General features: G+C 48.2%; 2 protein-coding genes across 5 annotated transcripts in view; one reads left to right on the top strand and one right to left on the bottom strand.

Annotated features, from left to right (window-relative positions):
- LOC143825369 (UDP-glucuronosyltransferase 1A6-like) overlaps positions 1–12,066 on the bottom strand; it is a 44,573-nt gene extending 32,507 nt beyond the window's left edge. The window contains exon 1 of one of the 2 annotated variants that reach the window (XM_077313421.1): positions 11,154–12,066. In XM_077313421.1, the coding sequence (XP_077169536.1) occupies positions 11,154–12,017 (864 nt within the window). In that variant the 5' untranslated portion in view covers positions 12,018–12,066. Of the gene's footprint in view, positions 1–7,274; positions 8,157–11,153 lie in introns of those variants that run through there. The other variant, XM_077313414.1, reaches the window with a different exon arrangement.
- An 8,018-nt stretch (positions 12,067–20,084) lies between these two features.
- Positions 20,085–20,878, top strand: part of TRAF3IP1 (TRAF3 interacting protein 1) — a 29,278-nt gene continuing 28,484 nt past the window's right edge. For all 3 annotated transcript variants that reach the window (XM_077313387.1, XM_077313381.1, XM_077313373.1), the window contains exon 1: positions 20,085–20,301. In XM_077313387.1, coding sequence (XP_077169502.1) covers positions 20,179–20,301 — 123 coding nt within the window. In that variant the 5' untranslated portion in view covers positions 20,085–20,178. The remainder of the gene's footprint in view (positions 20,302–20,878) is intronic.

Below are 20,878 nucleotides of genomic sequence, written 5' to 3'. Positions count from 1 at the left end.
TGCCAAAATAATGTTTTAAACCATCAGTACAGTCAATTAAATCTCCAATAATCAATCAGAAGCCCTGCTGGCCAAAAATTCCACTTTCTAAAAATACTTGGTGGGCACCACCATCTATATTTGTAGGCACCGTGACATCGATGGGCACCCTGTTGAAGCCCCTTGGTTTAAGTATTGCATCTGCAGGCCCAGTTTACCTCCAAGCTGTGAGAAATACAACCCCATCCTATGAACAATGAATCCTTAACTGCTGATCAGCAATATGAGCAATGTTCTTATCTGGGCTGAGTTACAAGAAAATGCAGGTGCCAGGATCCTCACCAGAATATCATGGAGGGCACAAATTCGATTTGTGTTCAAACTGCTGCATTGGTTACTAATTGAATTCTGAATCAGATTTAAGGTATTGGTTCCTACCCATAAGGCCATTTGCTGTCCAGGCCCTGCATATCTGAGAGATCGTCTTTCCATTTATACCTCTCAGACAGCCCCAAAGAGGTATGTCTGGCCTCAACTAGGGCCAGGACATTTTCCATCCTGGCATCCAACTGGCGGAACGAGCTCCCAGAACACATCCATCCCAGTTCCGCAGGGCCTGCAAAGCACAGCTTTTCAACTACCCGTATTTGCCGGCCTATAAGACGACTGGGCGTATAAGACGACCCCTGTCATGGCCCCTTTTCCAGAGGGTGCCTCTGCACCACTGCACCACTGCCTGAGCTCATTCTGCCAGCTCCCTCAGAGGAAGAAGTGGAGGAGCTGGAGCAAAGCAGCAGGGTGCTGCTTGGACCGTTTATGCACTGGAGGTTTCATGCCAGGCTGCAGGCTGAAGTTTTAGTCATGGCAGGTTGCCCCACCTCTTCCTGCACCCACATGGGGGAGCATTTGGCCTGGTGCACCTCATCCGCCCCTGATTTGTGCTCTTGCATGGGAGCTGGGGCAGTGAAATTCCCAGTGCATAAACGGTCTTAGAGAGGCAAGTCCCGATAGGGAGCCACAACCAGGTCCCAGCCAGACAAGCACCATGCCCTCTGCACCAGCATTACCTGGAGGACAACGTTGGCAACACGCAGGCAAAGTGCTCGGCTTAGACTACAGCAAGAGGCTAGGTTGGGCTCAGGTGGGGCTCATTCATCGGAGGAAGGCTGAGTGCCAGGTGCAGCCACTTGGTGTGACAGCTCAGCTTGTTCTTAAGCACAGCTGAAGTGCTTCCCAGTGTGGCTGCAACTTTGTGCACATGTCCACCCGTTGCCTTGACTGGTTTCCTGCTTCGGCGAAGCTCTGTTTGACTGATTCCCTCTTTCGGTTCTCCTTTGGACTTCGTCAGCTAACAATTCCTGATAAGACCCGGACTGGACTTTTGACTACTCTCTGGTATGCGCTTTGAACTTACTTGACTTGGTAACTGTGCTTGCCCTTGCACTAACCCTGCGTGTGCCTGGCTAGGGCAGCACAACCCCCCAACATTTCCACTCAAAATATAGAGTTTGTTACATTACATTACAGTACTATGGGCCACTATGGGCAGCTATGTCTATCCCAACTGAAGTGCACCCGGCGTATAGGACGACCCCCCCACTTGGAGGCATGTTTTTCAGGGGGTAAAAGTAGTCTTATACGCCAGCAAATACCGTAGGTTTTTTTTTAGCTAGAACTAATGCTCTACCTTCTGCTGTTCTATATGGGAGATTTCAACAGATCCCGCATTCAGCTAGGTTGTGCCCCTGTGGACAATTATGTATAGAATCAATTACACACATTTTCTTCCATTGTCCATTTTATTCCCCGATCCGAGCTAAATTTCTTAACTCACTGCTGTGTAAAAGAGAACTGCATTCGGATGAACGTAAGATTCAGTTTCTTTTGACATCCCAGAACCCTGATATAATTGAACCAGTTGCAAAGTTTTTATATCTTGCCATGAGAAATCATAACTAGATTTTTGGTTGAAGCCAGTGAAACAATAACATCAACTGGGCCCACCCTATTAGGAAGAAACACTCTGAGTACACTCTGGTTCTTGAAGAACTGTCATTAACTGGGACTGCTGATGCTGCAAACTGGTCCTAAGACCTAATGCCTCGACTATTGTTGCTAAACCAATTTTAACTCTTTTAATTGAATCAATGAATTATTTTTAACTATGAATGATTTTTATGAAAATGAATTATTTTTAACTATTCATTTGAATATCAATGCTGTACAATGTCCTGAGCAGGACATCTGCTGGAAGGGCAATATAGAAATTAAATAATTAATAATTATTATTTTCTCACCTAGGGCTTGGGAGAGTCAATTACAAAGTTTCTATTTTGTTTCCAGCTAAATAGCAGAGCTGGGATTTGTTGAAAGAATTCTGAGGGCCATTCTGCACTTCTAAAAAACTAGCGTTAAGCCAGTGCAATGGCTTAATGCTATTAAAAATCCCGCCCCTCGCCATTTCTCACCTCCTCGCTCTCTCACGTTTTTCTCACTTTCTCACGCTTCTAGGCACTCCACATGGCTGATTAAAATGGCTGCGGAGAGGGACTCGCAATACCAGCGAATCTCCCCCTGCCTGTCAATCATGGCAGCCAGCCAATCAGCTATCTCCTAGCTTTAAAGGGAAAGCAATATATTTTTAAAGTAAAACTTCTCCATTGCTATGCCTATGCGTCTAACTATAGATGCATAGTGCATAATTTAATGCCACCCCATTTTGGAATTATGAAGCTTGAAGATCCATAAAAGTAATTTTTTTCCCGATTTGGGGGGAGGCAACTGAGAGGCATGCTTTATTTGGCAACTGGTGGGTGGATTTTTTTTTAACTCTTCCTAGCTTAAGCAATGCGTATTTGTTGCTCCAGGCAGCTTGCTACCAAAAAAAAAGGCCTGTTCCAGAAAGAAGGGAAAGGGAGGTGGGAATGAGGGCAGGCACTGTAGATGGAGATCACACTACTTCTGGCCACTTTGGTTACACACGTGTCCTTGGCATGTGGCTAAGGCTGGGGGAATCCAGTTTTGTGGATTTCCCAGCTAGCACTTTAAAATGGAGAAGATAGCTGCCAGTTTGCTGCTGGAACACTGGATGCTGATGACGTCATGTAAAACAGTGGTCCCCAACCTTTATTAGGCTGGGGACCGGCAGGGCATCGGGCCGCGCCTGCGGGGACCGCGCCCGCGCTGGCCACACCCACGCTTCTGGCCGCACCCGCGGGCCGCGCCCGTGCATCGAGCCGCGCCCGCGGATCGGGCCGCGCCCGGAAGCCACGCCCGCGGATCGGGCCGCGCGGGCGCGGCCTGCACGGGCGCAGCCCGGCCCTGATTCCCTCTCCCCGCCTTCCCGCAGTAAGTAGCTTCCCGGGCCGCAAGCTTGCGGCCTGGGAAGTTTTTTACTGCGGGGGGGGGGCGGGGAGACGGAGCTGCGGCCCGGCGCCATGGCCTTCGCGGCCCGGCGCCGGGCTGCGGCCCGCAGGTTGGGGACCACTGATGTAAAACGTAAAAAAAAAAAAAGCATCTGCAAGAGGTAACCCTTTCACTTCATTTTCTGGGTGCGGAATGGCCCTGAAAATAGGTTCACATGTACAAAATACAGGGGGACGCAAAGGAAAAACTATGATAATTTTGATGTGTTGAAGGAAAGTAGTTCAAATAATCTGTGAGCATTCTGGGAATGCAGCAGTACTGAAAGAACAGAAAACAAGGTAATCATCTTGGCGTGAGCCTTCGGCAGCGGTCAGAAAACCACCTTTCACATTTGGCACATTTCTTTTGTGAAGCTCTTGACACTTCCCTTGCATAACCCACGGTGTCCATGTAAATGTTTAACCCTAAACCACGTGAAGTTCAAACTATGCATCGTAAGTTCAAATAAGTTCAAACACAAGTCCACAGTTCCTATCAGAAGGAGCAAGAAATTGGCACCATGACAACATGAAGTTCATATCAGGCTACAGAGTTCACTCTGGCTGTCATTGTCCTCCTGTAGTTTAATGCTTAGTCATTGTTCATGTCCAAAACACAAGTTTAAAAAGAAATGGTACTGTAATGTAAAAAAAAATTGCAATGGATAAAAAAGAAATGATTCTACCTCCAAGTGGCCCACAAGGAATGCCTTCCTTAAATACATAACCCTATTATGTAGAAGCAGTGTTGGTTCTTATATGTTGCTTTTCTCTGCCTGAAGGAGTCTCAACAGCTTAAATTCACCTTCCCTTTCCTCTCCCCACAACAGACACCCTGTGAGGGAGGTGAGGCTGAGAGAGCCCTGATCAGTCAGAACAGAAGAAGAAGACGAAGAAGAAGACGAAGAAGAAGGAGTTGTTTCTTATATGTTGCTTTTTCTCTACCAGGAGTCTCAAAGCCGCTTACAATCTCCTTCCCTTTCCTCCCTTTCTTCTCCCCACAACAGATGACCCATGAAGGAGGTGAGGCTGAGAGAGCCCTGATATTACTGAAGAAGAAGAAGACTCTACACAAAGGAATCTCAAAGGGGCTTACAGTCGCCTTCCTTTTCCTCTCGCCCTGATATTCCTGCTCGGTCAGAACTGCTTTATCAGTGCTGTGGTGAGCCCAAGGTCACCCAGCTGGCTGCATGTGGGGGAGCGCAGAATCATACCCAGCTCACCAGATTAGAAGTCTGCACTCCTAACCACTATACCAAGCTGTAGACTCTTGGCTCCTCTAAGGACAAGGCCATGGCTATAATAGCTAAAGGATCCTGAGGATCTTGTAATATCTTGAAATAGGACAGCTTTTTTTTTTAATCAGTTATATAATTACAAGGCCCTGTTGCCTGCTCAAGGAGGGCAGCATCCATGGCCTTGTCCTTGGTCAGGCGGTCCTGCCTCGGCCCTTGGCAGAACTGCAAATGCAACAGTTCATTGGTTCCATTTTTGGCAAGACACACAAAGACTTCATTAGGTTGGAATCTGCCCTATCCAACGGATCATAATTTCTTAAGTTTGCAGATGTGGAAGAGGGTTTTCTTGGGGTCACAAGCAGTTCCTTATTATTCATACCTGAATTCCTAGCTTGGACATTAATTTTTTTTTTACTGGGAAAATATCAATTAAGGTTCTAGGAGTGATTAAAACAAAATTAGTTCATTACAAGTTTTCCATTTCAGTTTTTATTAAGATTTAATAAGATTGAATAGCCCAGGAACCGTACATCTATCAAGCTCTGTGATATCTCTAGCAGGGATTTAATTATTGCTTTCCCACCCCCCACCCCCCACCCCCATCTCTGGGAAAGAGGAAAAAACAAAATCACAATAAGCACGTATCCTTGAGCACCTAAGCAATCTCAAAAATCTTCGAGTCTCAGCCCCGACAGTCCAACACTTCAGAACAACTCAACGAACCGTGAAAGATTTTGGGTTTTATGCATTCAAGGAACATCTCGTATCTGCCCTGAAGAGACCTTTTGGATATTCACCCTTGGGACTCTGGAACCAGTGGGCTTAAATCAAGAAATTGAGTGGACGTGCATTTAAGCATAAAATGCTGTTTCGTCCACCCCCCTGTTTCTTCTCCCTGTTTTACTTGCACATGGAAAGATGTCCATTTTCAGATACAAAGAAGTCTCCCCCACCCCCGGCTCCGGTGGCAGCAGGTAGGGCACGGTCTTCCATCAGCACTGTTGTATCATCCTCTTATTATATAAGATTTCCTCCCCCGCCAGTAGTTGTACTTTACTTACTGCAATACAGGCACTAACAACTGAACACACCACTGAAATTTTTGGCACCCTTGGGAGGGTAATTTTCACTCCACTCTTCCCCTTTCCTTCATGTTTTTGCCAACAGTTTGATTTAATTTTTTCGTAATTCATCTTTTGCAGAGAACTAAAAGCTGATCGACAGACAGAATCGACTTCTGTAACTCACTCTACGGAGGCCTGCCCTTGTCCCTGACGTGGAAATTACAATTGGTGCAGAATGCGGCTGCTAGGGTGCTCGCTGGAATTATCTTGGATGGCCCATATCCAGCCTGTGCTGAGACAGCTGCATTGGCTGCCAGTTGTGGCCTGGATCCAGTTCAAGGTTTGGTTTTAACCTTTAAGGCCCTTCGTGGTCTGGGACCCACATATCTGTGGGACCGCCTATCCCCCTGTGCCCCCGGCAGGGCCCTGTGCTCTGCGAGCAGTAACTTGCTGGTGATTCTGGGCCCCAGGGAAGTTTGGTTGGCCTTGACCAGTGCCAGGGCTTTTTGGGTCCTGGCCCCGACCTGGTGGAATGAGCTCCCAGATGAGCTGAGTGCCCTGCGGAGGTTTTCGGCATTCCGAGGGGCCTGTAAGATGGAGCTCTTCTACCAAGTCTGTGGTTGAGGCCAGCCCAGGAAGATCTGATACCCCCCTGGATGAGAGAAGAATGAAGTGCTAGACTGGACCTCCCACACACTAGCTGGCCATTGTTGCGGGGGATGGGTTGGTGCTCAGGGCTCCCCCTGTGATTGGTTTTAAGCTTTTAGTTAGCGCCATGGGATTGTTTTGTCGCCGCCATAGGGGTTTTTAATGGGTGTTTTAATGGGTTAATATTTTATTTTATTGGGGTTTTTAGTGCGACCCACCACTAGCCAGTTTGCTGAGAGCGGTGGGATATAACTTGCAACATCGACCCCAACACCTAACACACCACGTTGGAAGAGCGAGATGCTGCTAATAAGGGCATTAGCTTTGCTCTCCCTGTACATAGCATATGTATCAGCATGCATTTTTTTAAAAAACTGCGTAACAGTTTAAAACAACAATGGTAAAAATGAAACAAAAGGAACAGAAATCAAAAGCCATAAGTTCCTGCAACCAGAAAAAGAAGAGAAGAGCTGGATTTCCATATTCTGCTTGTTACTACCTGACCGAGTCTCAAAGCGGCTTTTAATCGCCTTTCCTTCCTCTCCCCACAACAGATACCATGTGAGGTTGGTGAGGCTGAGAGAGCTTTGAGAGAACCATGACTGGCTAAAGGTCACCCAACTGGCTGGGGAGGAGTGAGGAATCAAACCCGGTTCTCCAGATGAGAGACCACCGCTCTTAACTACTACAACGAGCTACTCCAAGTACACTGGAGAAATAATCTGATTTCATGATGTTCTGCTTACTATAGAGGAAACATGCGACCCGCGTGTCTTTAGTGACCAACTATGGAACACAGCTATTCTGTACCCCTTTGATTACTGACTGGAAAACAAAATCATACCTACACACTTGTGATCTCACAGCTGTGACTTTGTTACTATCGAGCCATAAATGGTCACTGAAAAGCCAAGCTTAAAGCATAGATATATCCCACCTACTTGTGACAGGACTTTTCCTTCTTCACAATTTATCCCTCCGATGAAGACCATGTTGGGCATAACCGGTTTAGGAAACTCAAACACAAAGTCGTATCGTAAAAGCCAAATGGAGCCATTTCTGTAAAGGGTTGGTAAAGGCACTTCTCTCCCAAAAAGCTCTGAAGCAATCTCTTGGTACTTTGTGTACATAATTGTGAAAATCGGTGTCTCTAAGAGGCCAATGAGTAGGTTCAGCACTCGCTGGGTAAACGTCATGCGATCTGAGAATCTGCTATAGCATCTTGGGGCATAGGAAACAGGGCTGGGGCACATGTTGATTGCATGCTCTAAGTAGCACGGGAATCCACGGAAGAAGTACACGGAAGGGATGGAGAGATGCTCAGCAAGGATCACGCCGCACGGCATCACCGGATCTGTGAACAGTGCATCAAATGCACCCTCTTCTAAGGCTTGCATGATTTCTCTGTTCTTCAGAAGGCTCTCGCAATTCATGAAAAACAACTCGGCAAGATGCATCATGCTCTTCAAAGCTCCCACGACCATGGCAGGAAAAGATACTTCCGCAAAGGACTGCTTGCCAAACGAACGGAATCGTTCGGCGAAATCGTCCGGCGTGTACGGCACTGGGTGTGTGACCGTGGTGTAATGCTTGGATTCTTTAAAAAGCAAATTAACTTCGGGGGCCACCACCACTATTTCATGGCCTCTTTCACTGAGCTTCTCTAATACAGAGAGCATGCTGAGCCAGTGGCTTCCATCTTGAGGGATCACCAACAGCTTTCCTCCTTCTCCAAAGGAAATGGTCGCGAGGACAAAGAGAAAACAGATGGTACAAGTGCGGAGGCGAGAAGGAGGGGAAGGATCCATCTCTCAAAATGATGCACAAAAGCGAGAAGCTTCTTTTAAAACTCCTGGTTGCTTAAGCGCCCCTCTGCCTCCCACCCCTTCCTTTGTTAATGATTAATATTAAAAATGAGGATGCCAATTAAGTAACATTGACCTAGAGATGTCTCCCCCCCTCCGGTGAATGAAATATTTCACTGGTAGTTAAAACTTGCCTGCCTTTATCCATTGTCAGGCATGGGTGCCCAGGGCAAAAATAAAATAATGTGCAGTGCACTTAAGGATACCGGCCTGTTCCTTTTCATTTGGAAAAGAGCAAACCACAGATTCCAAGGGGTCAAGTCATCTCACTTGCTGCAATGCAGGAACTCTTTTCTGAGTTAGCTCTTGGATGAAAATTGCCTTCAAGATGCAGCTGACTCATGGTGACCTGGTAGGGTTTTCAAGGAGGAGGAGGAGGAAGAGGAGGAAGAGGAGGAAGAGGAGGAAGAGGAGGAGGAGAAGAGCTGGTTTCTATTCCCCGCTTTTCACTGTCCAAAGGAGTCTCAGGGCCATTCCGCACGAGTTTAATGTAGCAGAAGGCTTACATATGGTAAACGCTACTAATTTGCAGTTCTGAATGACGTCGCACACAATCTGCAACACTCTTGCAACAGTCCCACAAAAATCGATTCGTTGTAGCGCTTCTAGGGAAATCGGGAAAAGTGGATTCACCCTTCAAAAAGCGCTACACTCTTGCGAACAATCTGCAACACTAGCGAAAAAGACATGTCCGTTCTCATTGCGGTTCCAACAAAGTCCCTCCCCCTGGCTCTCTCCTCCAAACTTCCGGCTAAGCGATCGCCATTTTCTCCCCCTCGGAGCGAGCGGGGAAAGCAACGAACTAGTGAGGCTTCATTCACCCAGCGAGGCTACAGTCCCTCCGCAGAAGTGCTTTAAAGCTCCCCTAAGTCCCCAAGCACAACACAGCCCCCTGTTTGCAAGTTCCTTTTATTTTCGGCCGAAAATCGCACCCGTGGGGGGGGGGTTTCACTTGGAGGAGCGTGGTAACGATGAATCGCCAGCTCACACACCAGCTAGACGGGTCTCTCCGTTGCAACGAATCAACGCATATTCATTGCAACGTGTGTTTTTTTTTTTAAACCTGTGCTTAAAGGGAAAGGGGCTTTTCCGGAGCATGATAACAACCGCCCATTGGCTGTTCGTTTGAGTGATGGCCAGGGGCAGGAACAAGCACAGAAAAAATCGCTTCCTCTCTAGCGATTCCTGCGAGACCGGAAACCTGTGGGGAACGAATGAAACACTACTGGATTCCACTACAAATGCAGGTATGCGTAATGCCGAGATTCCACTATTTAAAATAGCGTTTCTGCTTTGTGGGACCAATTGCCAACATTGGTCCTTGTGTGGAATCAGCCTCAAAGTCTACAATCACCTTCCTCTCCCCACAACAGACGACCTGTGAGGTAGGTGGGGCTGAGAGAGCTCTGACAGGAGTTGTTCTGTCCAGCCAGGTAACCTTTAGCTAGAATACTGAGAGGTAGGAGATATTCTTCCCCATCACTTTAAGAGACAGGATGCTGGAAATTGTAGTCAGATAGCTCTTTCCCTTGCTCCCTAAATGTGATTGGAAGATAAGGCCAATTTCCTGGCTAACCACCAAGGCAGGAGAACGCCTGTTCCCCTTTTCTTTCTAAACTCCTTTGTTAGTTTTAGCTGTCCACAGTGGATGGAACCCTCGCTCTTTTCCGCCAGACTGAACTCCAAAGAATCACCTTTCTATTAGAAGAACTCCTGCAACTATGTAAGTCCGCTGTTATGAGATTCCCAATAAAGTGATCTATGAAGACTTCGGTTTGTGTTGGACACTCTCTGTCGAAAGCCATTCCGCTCAGGCTGTGGGACAGGAGAGCTCAGTCAGAACACTGATCACGGCTGGGACTAGCCCAGGGTCACCCAGCTGGCTGCATGTGGAGGAGCAGAGAATCAAACTCTGCTTGCCGATTAGAAGCCACTGCTCATAAGCAGTACCCCAAGCTGGCACTCAAGGCAAGAGAAGGTGGTGTGCCATTGGCTGCAATTGTGTAGCGACACTCCCAGGATTGAGCGCTCTGGTGTGCTTTGGCTGCCTCGGTGAACACCGACGCCTGAGGTGCCCAGCACCATGGCACGGAGGAGAGAGGCAGCAGCGCTGGAAGAAGAAGAAGAAGCTGGCTGCCTCGGGCATCGGTGCCCACCAAAACGGCCGCAGCGCACCGGAGTGCTCAACCCTACCCTGGACTTCCTTGGTGATCTCCTATCCAAGTACTAAACAGCGATCACCCAGCTAAGGTTCCATAATCTGACAAGATTGGGCTAACCTGGGCAAGCTGGGTGTGACATCCCCGGAGAGCTTGGCGTTCGGGCTCGGACAGGGCGTACAAGCGCTTGACGGGGAGTCGGGTTAATATTTCTGGTAAGGCCTAGGAGGAGGAGGAGCCTGTCCCATGGCTTAAGTGCCACACAGCACTTAAGACTCACTCAGGGAGGATGTCCCGCCCCTGAGTGCCTCCTCCTCCAACCGGCTTGCCTGTCAGTCCAGCAGCGAGCCCATTGCCTTCTGTCTCCCACCCCTGACCACCCCCTCCTCCTTCCACTTCCCTCCAAGGCTCAGAGGCTGCAGATCCCTGCTGCATGAGAGCTGCCCCTGCCAGTGAGTTCCCTTCCGGGGGACCTGCAGCCTTAACGGGGCCTGGGGGGAGGGAGAGGCCATCCACAGAGTTCTTCCACCCCACCCCCCAATCTAGCACCCGTTGTATTCCTGAATGCAACAGGCTTGGCCCCTAGTCTTTGTATATTCTTTGACAGCTCTCTGAATCTACACCCTCGCTTTTGGACCTTGCCTCTGCTAATGCCGAAGTTACATTCTCTTGGTTTAGCTGCATAAATGTCACTATAAATTCTTGTTCGTTCTTCATATCATGGCACTCACACATCCCTTCCTGCTTAAACGAATATGCATTCCTTAGAGACTTGGACCATAAAAAGATGACATACCTGAGGCAGGCGTTTTCCTTCCTCACAGTTGATACCTCCGATGAAGACCATGTTAGGCATCAGAGGCCGGGGAAAGTCAAACACAAAGTCGTAGCGCAAAAGCCAGACGGAGCCGTTTCTGTAAAGCGTCGGTAAGTGAACCTCTCTCTTCAGGAACTCCGAAGCAATATCTTGATACTTGTTATAAAGAGTCTTAAAAAGCGAGGTCTCCAGAGAATTAAAAATGAGATTGACCACGCGTTGAAGGAATGTCATTCGGTCCGTGTGCCTGGTATAGCATCGTGGGACGTAGGAAACAGGGTTTGGAGATTTGCAAATGGCGTGCTCTAAACTGCAGGGGAATCCACGGAAAAAGTACACCGAGGGAATGGAGAGATGTTCGGCTAGGATGACTCCACACGGCAAAGCTGGATCGGTCAGCAGCGCATCAAAATGATTTTGTTCCAGGTACTGTATGACTTCTCTGTTCTTTAGAAGACTCTCGCAGTTGTAGAAAAACAAGTCTATTATATACATGTTGTTTCGGTATTCCTGAAGGATTGTGAAAGGAAACGGAACCCGATGGAACAGGTTTTTCGAAAACGTTTGAAACCCCTTCTTGAGTTCCTCTTCCGAATACGGCACTGGGTACGTTTTCCTCTCGTAATGCTCTGATTCTTTCAAGAGCAAATTAGTTTCCGGTGCCACCACCACGATTTCATGTCCCCGTTCGTGAAGCTTCTCTGCCACGCTACGCATGCTGAGCCAGTGGCTTCCGTCTTGAGGAATCACTAGCAGCTTTTCACTCTCAACCAAGTTGGAGGCAGCTAGTATGATGAATAACCAACTAGCTGACCTGCAAGGCTGGAGACGTAGAAAAGTCATCTTCTCAGCTTGGGGGAAATGCTATCAATGAACAGAACTTTTTGCCTGCTTTTCAAGTTGAGGCATGAGAACGGAATATAAACTTAGGCCTTCTCTGCTCACAGACTACGTTAATCATTAGTTCAACACAATCTGTGGGCATTGCATGGCAGAACAGTTCTGGGAGAGTACGTGCTCTGCAAAGGTTGCATCAGTTGAACCAGCAAACTCTGAAGGAAGCCCAGCTGCAGTTAGAAGAAGAGTTTTTATATTGTATTTCTCTGCCCTAAGAAATCTCAAAGCAGCTTACAGTCACCTGCCCTTGAGGTAGGTGGGGCTGAGAGATCTGAGAAAATTGTGATTGTCCCTAGGTCCCCCAGCAGGTTTCACGTGAAGAAGAGATAGTTCTGAGAGGAGTAGAGATGGTACCCCAATCTCAGCATCTCGATTCATCAGCAACTCTTTACTGATTACTACGAAGATTAACCACATTACTCAGTAAATTATTTTTGAAGTTCCCAGCTTATTGTGTGATTATTCATGCTAGAACTTTGTGATGTGCAGGATCATAGAATTGGAAGGGGCCATATGGGCCATCTAGTCCAACCCCTTGCTCAACACAGGATCAGCCTAAAGCATCCATGATCTGTCCGGATGCTGTTTAAAGACCTCTAGTGAGGGGGAGCTCACCACCTCCTTAGGCAGCCGATTCCACTGCCGAACTACTCTATGAATTTTTTTCCGTGATATCTACCCAGTACCATTCTACACATAATTTAAAGCCATTACTGCGGGTCCTCTCCTCTGCTGTGAACAGGAGCCTCTCCCTGCCCTTCTCCAAGAGGCAACCTTTCAAATACTTCAAGAGAGAAAAGGGGAGGGCTTGTGTGAGACATGCAGCCCTGTTTAGGGGGCTGGAGGAGGCCCAGACGAGGGGGAGGCCCACATACCTGTTTCTTTGTGTAAGGAACAGGACACTCAGGAGAGGAATAGGATGCTGTATATCCCCTTCATCTGAGATCTCAGGATGGAGGATGGCAGAACATGCTCAAGGAGAGGACAGGGGCACAATGACTTCAGCCTCGCCCTGCACAGAGTCATGGAGCAACTAAGGGCATCCACTCACTGGTGAGTTACCCTGAGACATTAGAATTCCACTTGTGCAAACCTAAGGCTCTACTGGGCTTAGCAAAGCAATGCAAAACCACGCACAACAAAAGGGATCCTGACGGGCAATTCGGCGTGGGTGGGGAGACCAGGGCCTAGTTGACATCTGAAGCCCCTCAGCCCAGGGGAGGGTTGCCAGGCCACCACCTGGAACCCCTGGGAGAATTTGGGGGACAGAGACAGGTACGTTGGTATCATGACAATGCATAACTTCATGTCTAGCAGCAACTGGAAGCAATGCCATGGCATAGTAGGAATACTCTAACATTTGCAAAAACTCCATGGTTAAGCTGGTTTAGTTGGCATCATGCTGCGATCTCTCCCCCCTCCCGCCCCAATTCTCCACCATTCTTCTCCCATGGATGTGTCTCCAACAGGTCCTACCAGACCAACCTGGTTTCCTTCTGTGACCGAGAGCGCTCAGTTGATGTTGTTTACCTGGATTTCAGTAAGGCCTTTGTCAAAGTTCCCTATAATGTTCTGATGGGACTACAGACTGGATTTTCAGATAGTTAGGAGGATGGGGAAGTGGAATGTAAGGAAGAAATCCATAAATTTACGTACAAGTACATATTAACCAGCAGCACTTAGGGTGTTTCCGCACAAGGACCAATGTTGCCAATTGGTCCCGCAAAGCGGAAACGCTATTTTTAAAAGTGCAATCTCGGCGTTACGCATACCTGCTTTTTTAGTGGAATCCAGTAGCGTTTCATTCGTTTCCCATAGGTTTCCGGTCTTGCAAAAATCACTAGACAGGAAGCGATTTTTCCTGTGCTTTGTCCCGCCCCTGGCCGTCAGTCAAACGAACAGCCAATGGGCAGTTGTTATCATGCTCCGGGAAAGCCGCTTTCCCTTTAAGAAAAGTAAAAAAAAAAAAAAAACACGTTGCAGCGAATATGCCTTGATTCTCCCTAACGAACAGACCCATCTAGCTGGCAGCTGGCGTGTGAGATGGCGATTCATCATTGCCACACTCCCCCGAGTGAAAAGAAAAATCCCCCCCCCAAATGGGCGCGATTTTCTGCCGAAAATAAAGGGAACTTGCAAACGGGGCTGTGTTGTGCTTGGAGACTTAGGGGAGCTTTAAAGCACTTCTGTGGAGGGACTGTTGCCGGAGAAGCCTCACTGGGTGAATGAAGGCTCGCTGGCTCGTTGCTTTCTGCTTGCTCCGAGAAAAAAAAATGGCGATCACTTCGCCGAAAGTTCGGAGGAGAGAGCCAGGGGGAGGGATTTTGCTGGAACTGCAACAATGGGAACGCACAGGTCTTTTTCGCTAGTGTTGCAGATTGTTTGCAAGAGTGTAGCGCTTTTCGGAGGGTGAATCCACTTTTCCCGATTTCCCTTTAAGCGCTACAATGAATCGCTTTTTGCGGGACTGTTTCAGGAGTGTGGCAGATTGTGTGCGACGTCTTGCGGAACTGCAAATTAGTAGCGTTTACAATTTGCAAGCCTGCTACTTTGAAGTCGTGTGGAATGGACCTTTGTTTACCTATAGAAAAACACATATAATTTCACTCAAACTGTAGGGGAAGCAGCATCTCAAGCAACTGGAATCTGAGCAAAGTTTCACGTCAGGGTCACTGCTCTATTTTGTTGAACAAGCATAAGGGCGGGTTCAAAGGTCTGTTTTGGTTGCAGCCTGCAGGGGGGTCAAGAAGAAAATGGAGGAACCCTAGTTTCTCTTGAAGGATTTCCTCCCCAATTTTTCTAGCAGAAAATCTGGAACGCAGAGGAGATGGTAAGGGGGAAATCCTTGTATTTTTCTTTAGAAAAGCATAAACTATTTTAAAACACAGTTTTGTACAAAATAAGGGAGAGGCAGGCTATAAGTGAACTTATAGTGAAGCTGGGGAGCCAGCTTGGTGCAGTGGTTAGGAGGGCAGATTTCTAATCTGGTGATCCAGGTTTGATTCTGTGCTCCCCCACATGCAGCCAGCTGGGTGACCTTGGGCACTGATAAGGCTGTTCTGACCGAGCAGTGATATCAGGGCTTTCTCAGCTTCATCTCCCTCACAGGGTGTCTGTTGTGGGAAGAGGAAAGAGAAGGCAAATGTAAGCCATTCTGAGACTCCTTTGGGTAGAGAAAAGCAACATATAAGAACCACCACTACCACCTCCTCCTCCTCCTAATTGAATTTTGGAGTCGCTTGACTGACATTGAGCATCCATGATGTTCTGATGGATTTTAAGGTAGTTGGGTGGATAGGGAAATGGTTAGAAAACCACACCCAAAGAGTAGTTGTCAGTGGTGTTACATAAGATTGGAGGGAGGTGAGCAGTGGGGTGCCAAAGGGCTTAGTACCAGGTCTGGTGCTTTTCAACTTTTTAAATTAATAATCTGGATGATTGTGCAGATGACACCAAACTGAGAAATGTACATAACACCCCAGAAGATGCAGTTTAACAAGATCTGAACATTCTTGAAAAACAGGCAAATGAGAACAAGATGCAATTCAGTAAGTGCAGAGTAGCTCAGGTCACAGGAAGCATGCATACTGGGTGGGAGATACACTTCTGGGTAGCAGTGTGTATGTGAACACTATCCTGGGGTACTCATGGACTGTCAGCTAAATACGAGCAGACAGTGTGATGCTGTGGTAAAGAAGGCATCCTGTCAAAATGGCAAGATGTCCTGGTCATGCTGTATACCACATTGGTCAGACCGCACTTGGGAGTACTGTGTGCTGTTTTGGATGCCTCACTTTAAAAAGCATGTGGACAAAACTGAGAGAGTGCAGACAGGAGCCATGATCTGGGGCCTGGGGACCAAGCCATAGGAGGAAAGGCTGAGGGACCTGGGAATGTTCAGCCTGGAGGAGAGGAGGTGGAGAGGGGGCATGATGGTTCACTTTAAGAATTTGAAAGGATGTCACTTGGAGAAGGGCAGGAAGGGGTTCCTGTTGGCAGCAGAGGAAAGGACCCACAGTAATGGTTTTAAATTATGCGTAGAATGGTACGGGGTAGATACCAGAAAAAACATTTTTTCACAGTCAGAGTAGTTTGGCAGTGGACTGGGCAGCCTAAGGAGGTGGAGAGTCACCCTCACTGATGGTCTTCAAGTAGAGGTTGGACAGATACTTGCCATGGATGCTTTAGATCAGGGGTAGATCAACCTGTGGTCCTCCAGATGTCCATGGATTACAATTCCCATGAGCCCCTGACAGCATTTGCTGGCAGGGACTCATGGGAATTGTAGTCCATGGACATCTGGAGGACCACAGGTTGACGACCCCTGTTTTAGATTGATCCTGCACTAGACGAGATCCACAAAGGTTAGGGATAAACCAAAATACAGAAAAATAGAGACAATTTATTATTACAGCTCAAAAATGTTTAAAAACCATAAGAGAAAATCTTATCTATTGGGCACACATAAAACATCTCAGTGAGCACACTGTAAATGCCAACAAGTTCAGACCTAATACATTTCAATCATACTATCATCAGGGGTCAATATACAGATACACACAGCTGTATATAACATTTTTTCCCAGTTTACAATTGGGGGGGGGAGGATGTCTTCAATCTGCTATGGCTGGTTTTAGTCCTGTAAATCAGCCATGTTTCCCATTCCTCACCTGGGTATGGGGAAATCCTGCTGTGTCCTTCTCTGCGAAAAGGTCCAAAATGAGAGCCAGTGGTTCTCAACTGAGGGTCGGGACCCCTTTGGGGGTTGAACGACCCTTTCACAGGGTCACGGCAGGGCAAGCAGCTTGGTTGGGGGGGTGCCATCTACACAACAGCCTTGCAGGGTAGATCGAGAGAGTGTTCGTCTGTCTGGAGCAGCGGAAAAGACCAAGATCAGCATGGTGGGGCAAGAGGCAGAACTAAACTGAGAAACCCCGGGGAAAAAACAATTTATATGCAATCATGAACAAGGGATCTTCATGCCTTTGGTCCGTTTCGGTATAATTTCTGTGAAAGAACACATGCATAATTTTATGGTTGGGGGTCGCCACAACATGAGGAACTGTATTAAAGGAACTGCAATAGGAAGGTTGAGAACCACTGCTCTAAGCAGTGGCTGGACAGATACTTGTCATGGATGCTTTAGGCTGATCCTGCATTTAGGAGGGGATTGGACTCAGGACTGGCCCACTTCACAGTGGACTACAGGGCCGGTTCCATTGTTGTGTGATCCCTGGGTGACAGAGTATCATTGAGGTCCCCTGATGCTATGGTACCATCCTTCCTCCTATAGACACTTCCCTTCCCCTCATTGGTTCCTCTCCTTTGGCTCCTCCAATCACATGCCTTGCCACTAAGGAGAGAGGAGCAGGCTGGCTGGAGGGGGCAACTGGCTTTTCCCTTGCCTCCCAACGTTCTGCTCCATCCTCATTGAGGCTGCTGTGCTGTTGAAGATAGGGATGCTGGCCTCCAGGAAGTGCCTGGGGATCCCCTGGTATTACAGCTCATCTCCAGACTACAGAGATCAGTTTTGCCTCGAGAAAATGAATGCGCTGGAGGGTGGACTTGATGGCATTAAACCCCCCAGACTCCAACCCCAAATCTCCAGGAGTTTCCCAAACTGGTTCTAGCAGCCTTACCCCCTCATCCCTCACCGGTGGTCGGGGGTGTGTGTGTGTGGGGGAGACCTGGCTGGAAACCAGGGGGAGAGGTGGGAGCTGCAAGAAAGAGACATACAAGTACTATATTAAGCAGCAGCATTCAGCTTACCAGTAGAAACAAGTATAGTCAGTAAAACTGTAGGAGAAACTGCATCTCAAATAAGAAATTGGACTCTGACCCAAAGTTCCATGTCAGGGACGGCCGCCGTTCTGTTTTTGTTGAACAAGCATAATGCCTGGTTCAAAGGTCTATTTTGGCTGCTGTCTACTTTCATGCTTGAGGGGGATCAAGAAGAAAAATGGAGGTACTCTAATTTCATTAATACTCCACGTCAGCCTTTCTCAGTTTTTTTACTGTTGAGAAAACTCTGAGACATTCCTCAAGCTTCATGAAACCCCAGAAGTGGCTCAATCATGAAGAATATGGTTGAGAATCATAGCTGTGTACATGCCTGACCCAGGGCCCCTCTCCTTCCCATCCCCTCCAAGCCCAACACTGGCCATTTTGGGAGGGGGGTGGTGTCAGAGTCAACCATATATGGTCATATCACCCAATAAACGTTTAACCTATTTTAAATATATATAAAAATTTAATTAACTCCCACCCATTTCGGAAACCCTTCCAGGGCTGTCAAGAAACCCCAGGGCCGTCAAAAAACCCTGGTTGAGAAAGCCCCTACATGAAATTAAGCCCCTATGAATAAAATGGGGCTTACTTCTAAGGAGGCCTGTTTAGGCTTGCTCCCAAAAGGTATCACAGTTCTGTACTCTTCGATCATCTAAGGCTTTGTACCTTCAACTTGATTCAGAGCGCAAGTCCAGACTGGCCTCTGGAAATAATTTCCAGGGTAATTTCTGTTATCTGGTCACCAGGGCCATTCCCGCTGCATCTGCTCTTCTGCTGTCTTTCTTTGTTCTTAAGGAGGCAGAAGCAGGAGAGGAGCTGGATTTCAGCATCTGAGACCTGAGAATCACTTTCTAAAGTTAGGTTATGTGCAGAAAGAAAACATCATACATAGACTGGGTTGGAATATACCTGGAGACTTTTGGGGAATGGCCAGGAGTGTGTGGGATCTGGGACAGAGAAGGACTTCGGTGGAATATAGTGGAATATAGTCCACCCTCAAACAAAACCATTTTCTCCAGGGGAACTGATCTCTTTAGTCTGGAGATAAGCTGTAAAATTGCGGGATCTGCCGGTACCACCTGACATCAGCTCCTGCCCACCCATCCCCCGATCATCTGGCTAGCAAGGGGACTTACTACAAGAATGAGTAGGGTTTTTTTGCACATGAAATGTAAATTATATGTGCAGGTTTAGTATGCGTGGCCTGAAATACTCCTATTTATAGTATTGTACCTGTTCTATCGATGACCCATTTACTCTCCATACATGAAATTTTGGCTTCACGTATATCATACTATAACTTTGGTTTTATTATGACTTATACTTTAAGGTAAGAGCCTCTTGTGGCACAGAGTGGTAAGGCAGCAGACATGCAATCTGAAAGCTCTGCCCATGAGGCTGGGAGTTCAATCCCAGCAGCCGGCTCAAGGTTGACTCAGCCTTCCATCCTTCTGAGGTCGGTGAAATGAGTACCCAGCTTGCTGGGGGGTAAAACGGTAATGACTGGGGAAGGCACTGGCAAACCACCCCGTATTGAGTCTGCCAAGAAAACGCTAGAGGGTGTCACCCCAAGGGTGCTTGCACAGGGGATACCTTTACCTTTATACTTTAAGGTAGCTTGCATCACAATAGAAGTTCAAGGCTCTCAAAGCTCTTCTCATTCCTATGAGATCATCAGTCTAGATCATCAGCATAAAGTAACAAGATGTGTTTTCCAGTACTTTTGAGGGAATGGCAGGTAAGAAATCCATCCATCATGTGGAAAATTTGTACTGTTGCTTAGCAGACAAGATACCATTGTTTAGAAATATATGCTTATAATATTAAAGCAAATGCATACTTTGTAGCATTGTGCCGGGAAGTGCATGCACAGTCGTTGCTTTGTGCTCGTAATTCATGGTCTGCACCACTATTGAGCCTCCAGAGGTTTCACTAAATAAAATTTAACTGACTGACACAAAACAGGGGCTCCCCTCATGCGGGTGATTATGGTGCACGGTGTGAATGGCTCTCTCTGGGCTGACAAGCCTGTGGAGGGGTGGGGGGAGACAAGCCAGCTTCACCTGACCCCGCTCGACCCTTTCCAAGCCGACGTGCCCATCAACGGGAAAGAAGGCGGTAGCTACGCAGACGCAGTCCGCGCCCGCCTCTCTGACAGCATCACTACGCGACGCTCAGCAAAGAAGGGGAACGGGCGCAGCGCCTTGCGTCATCAGCCGCCGCCCAATAGGAAGACGGAGAGAGCCACACCCCCTCCGGCGGGTTGCTAGGGCCGCGCAGTTGGGTGGCAACGCGGGCGCCTGGGCGCGGACGGGGCGCCATGGAGGGGTCCATGGTCCGGCGCACGCAGGAGCTGCTGGGCCGGGTGATCCGGAAGCCGCCGCTCACCGAGCGCCTCCTCAGCAAGCCCCCCTTCCGCTACCTGCACGACGTGATCGGCGAGGTCAGCTGGGAAAGAGGGAGGGAGGGAGCGACGTTGTGCGGCTGCGCCGTTGCCTGGTGATGGGGAGGGGGGGAGGGGGGGAGGCTAGATCGAGGAGCGGCCCCTCGCAGGCCTTGGGGATACGGTTGCCAACCCCCAGGTGCGTCCTGGAGATCTCGCGCTGATCTCCAGGCTACAGAGGTCAGCTCCCCTGGAGAAAATGGCTGCTGCGACAGAAACCAATGGGGGGGGGGGAATGCCTGGAGGAGGAAGTGCCAGGAGGATTTGGAGGTGGAGGCGGGAGTGGACAGCATTTGGGGCTAGGGAGTCTGCCCCCCAAAGCAGCCGTTTTCTTCAGGGGAACTGACCTCTGGTGCCTGGAAATTAGCTATAATTCCAGGGATCCCCAGGTCCCATCTGAAGGCTGGCATCCCTACATAGAATCCACCCTCCAAAGCAGCCCTTTCTCCCCACGGGAACTGATCTCTGTAGTCTGGAGATGAGCTATAATTCCAAATTATCCCCAGGTTCCACCTGGAGGCTGGCATCCCTAAATCCATCCTCCCTCCAAAGCAGTCCTTTTCTCCAGGGGAACTGA

This window comes from Paroedura picta, chromosome 1 (genome assembly GCF_049243985.1).
Source record: "Paroedura picta isolate Pp20150507F chromosome 1, Ppicta_v3.0, whole genome shotgun sequence".
NCBI lineage: Eukaryota > Metazoa > Chordata > Lepidosauria > Squamata > Gekkonidae > Paroedura > Paroedura picta.
This window is presented reverse-complemented; position numbering and strand designations above follow the sequence as displayed.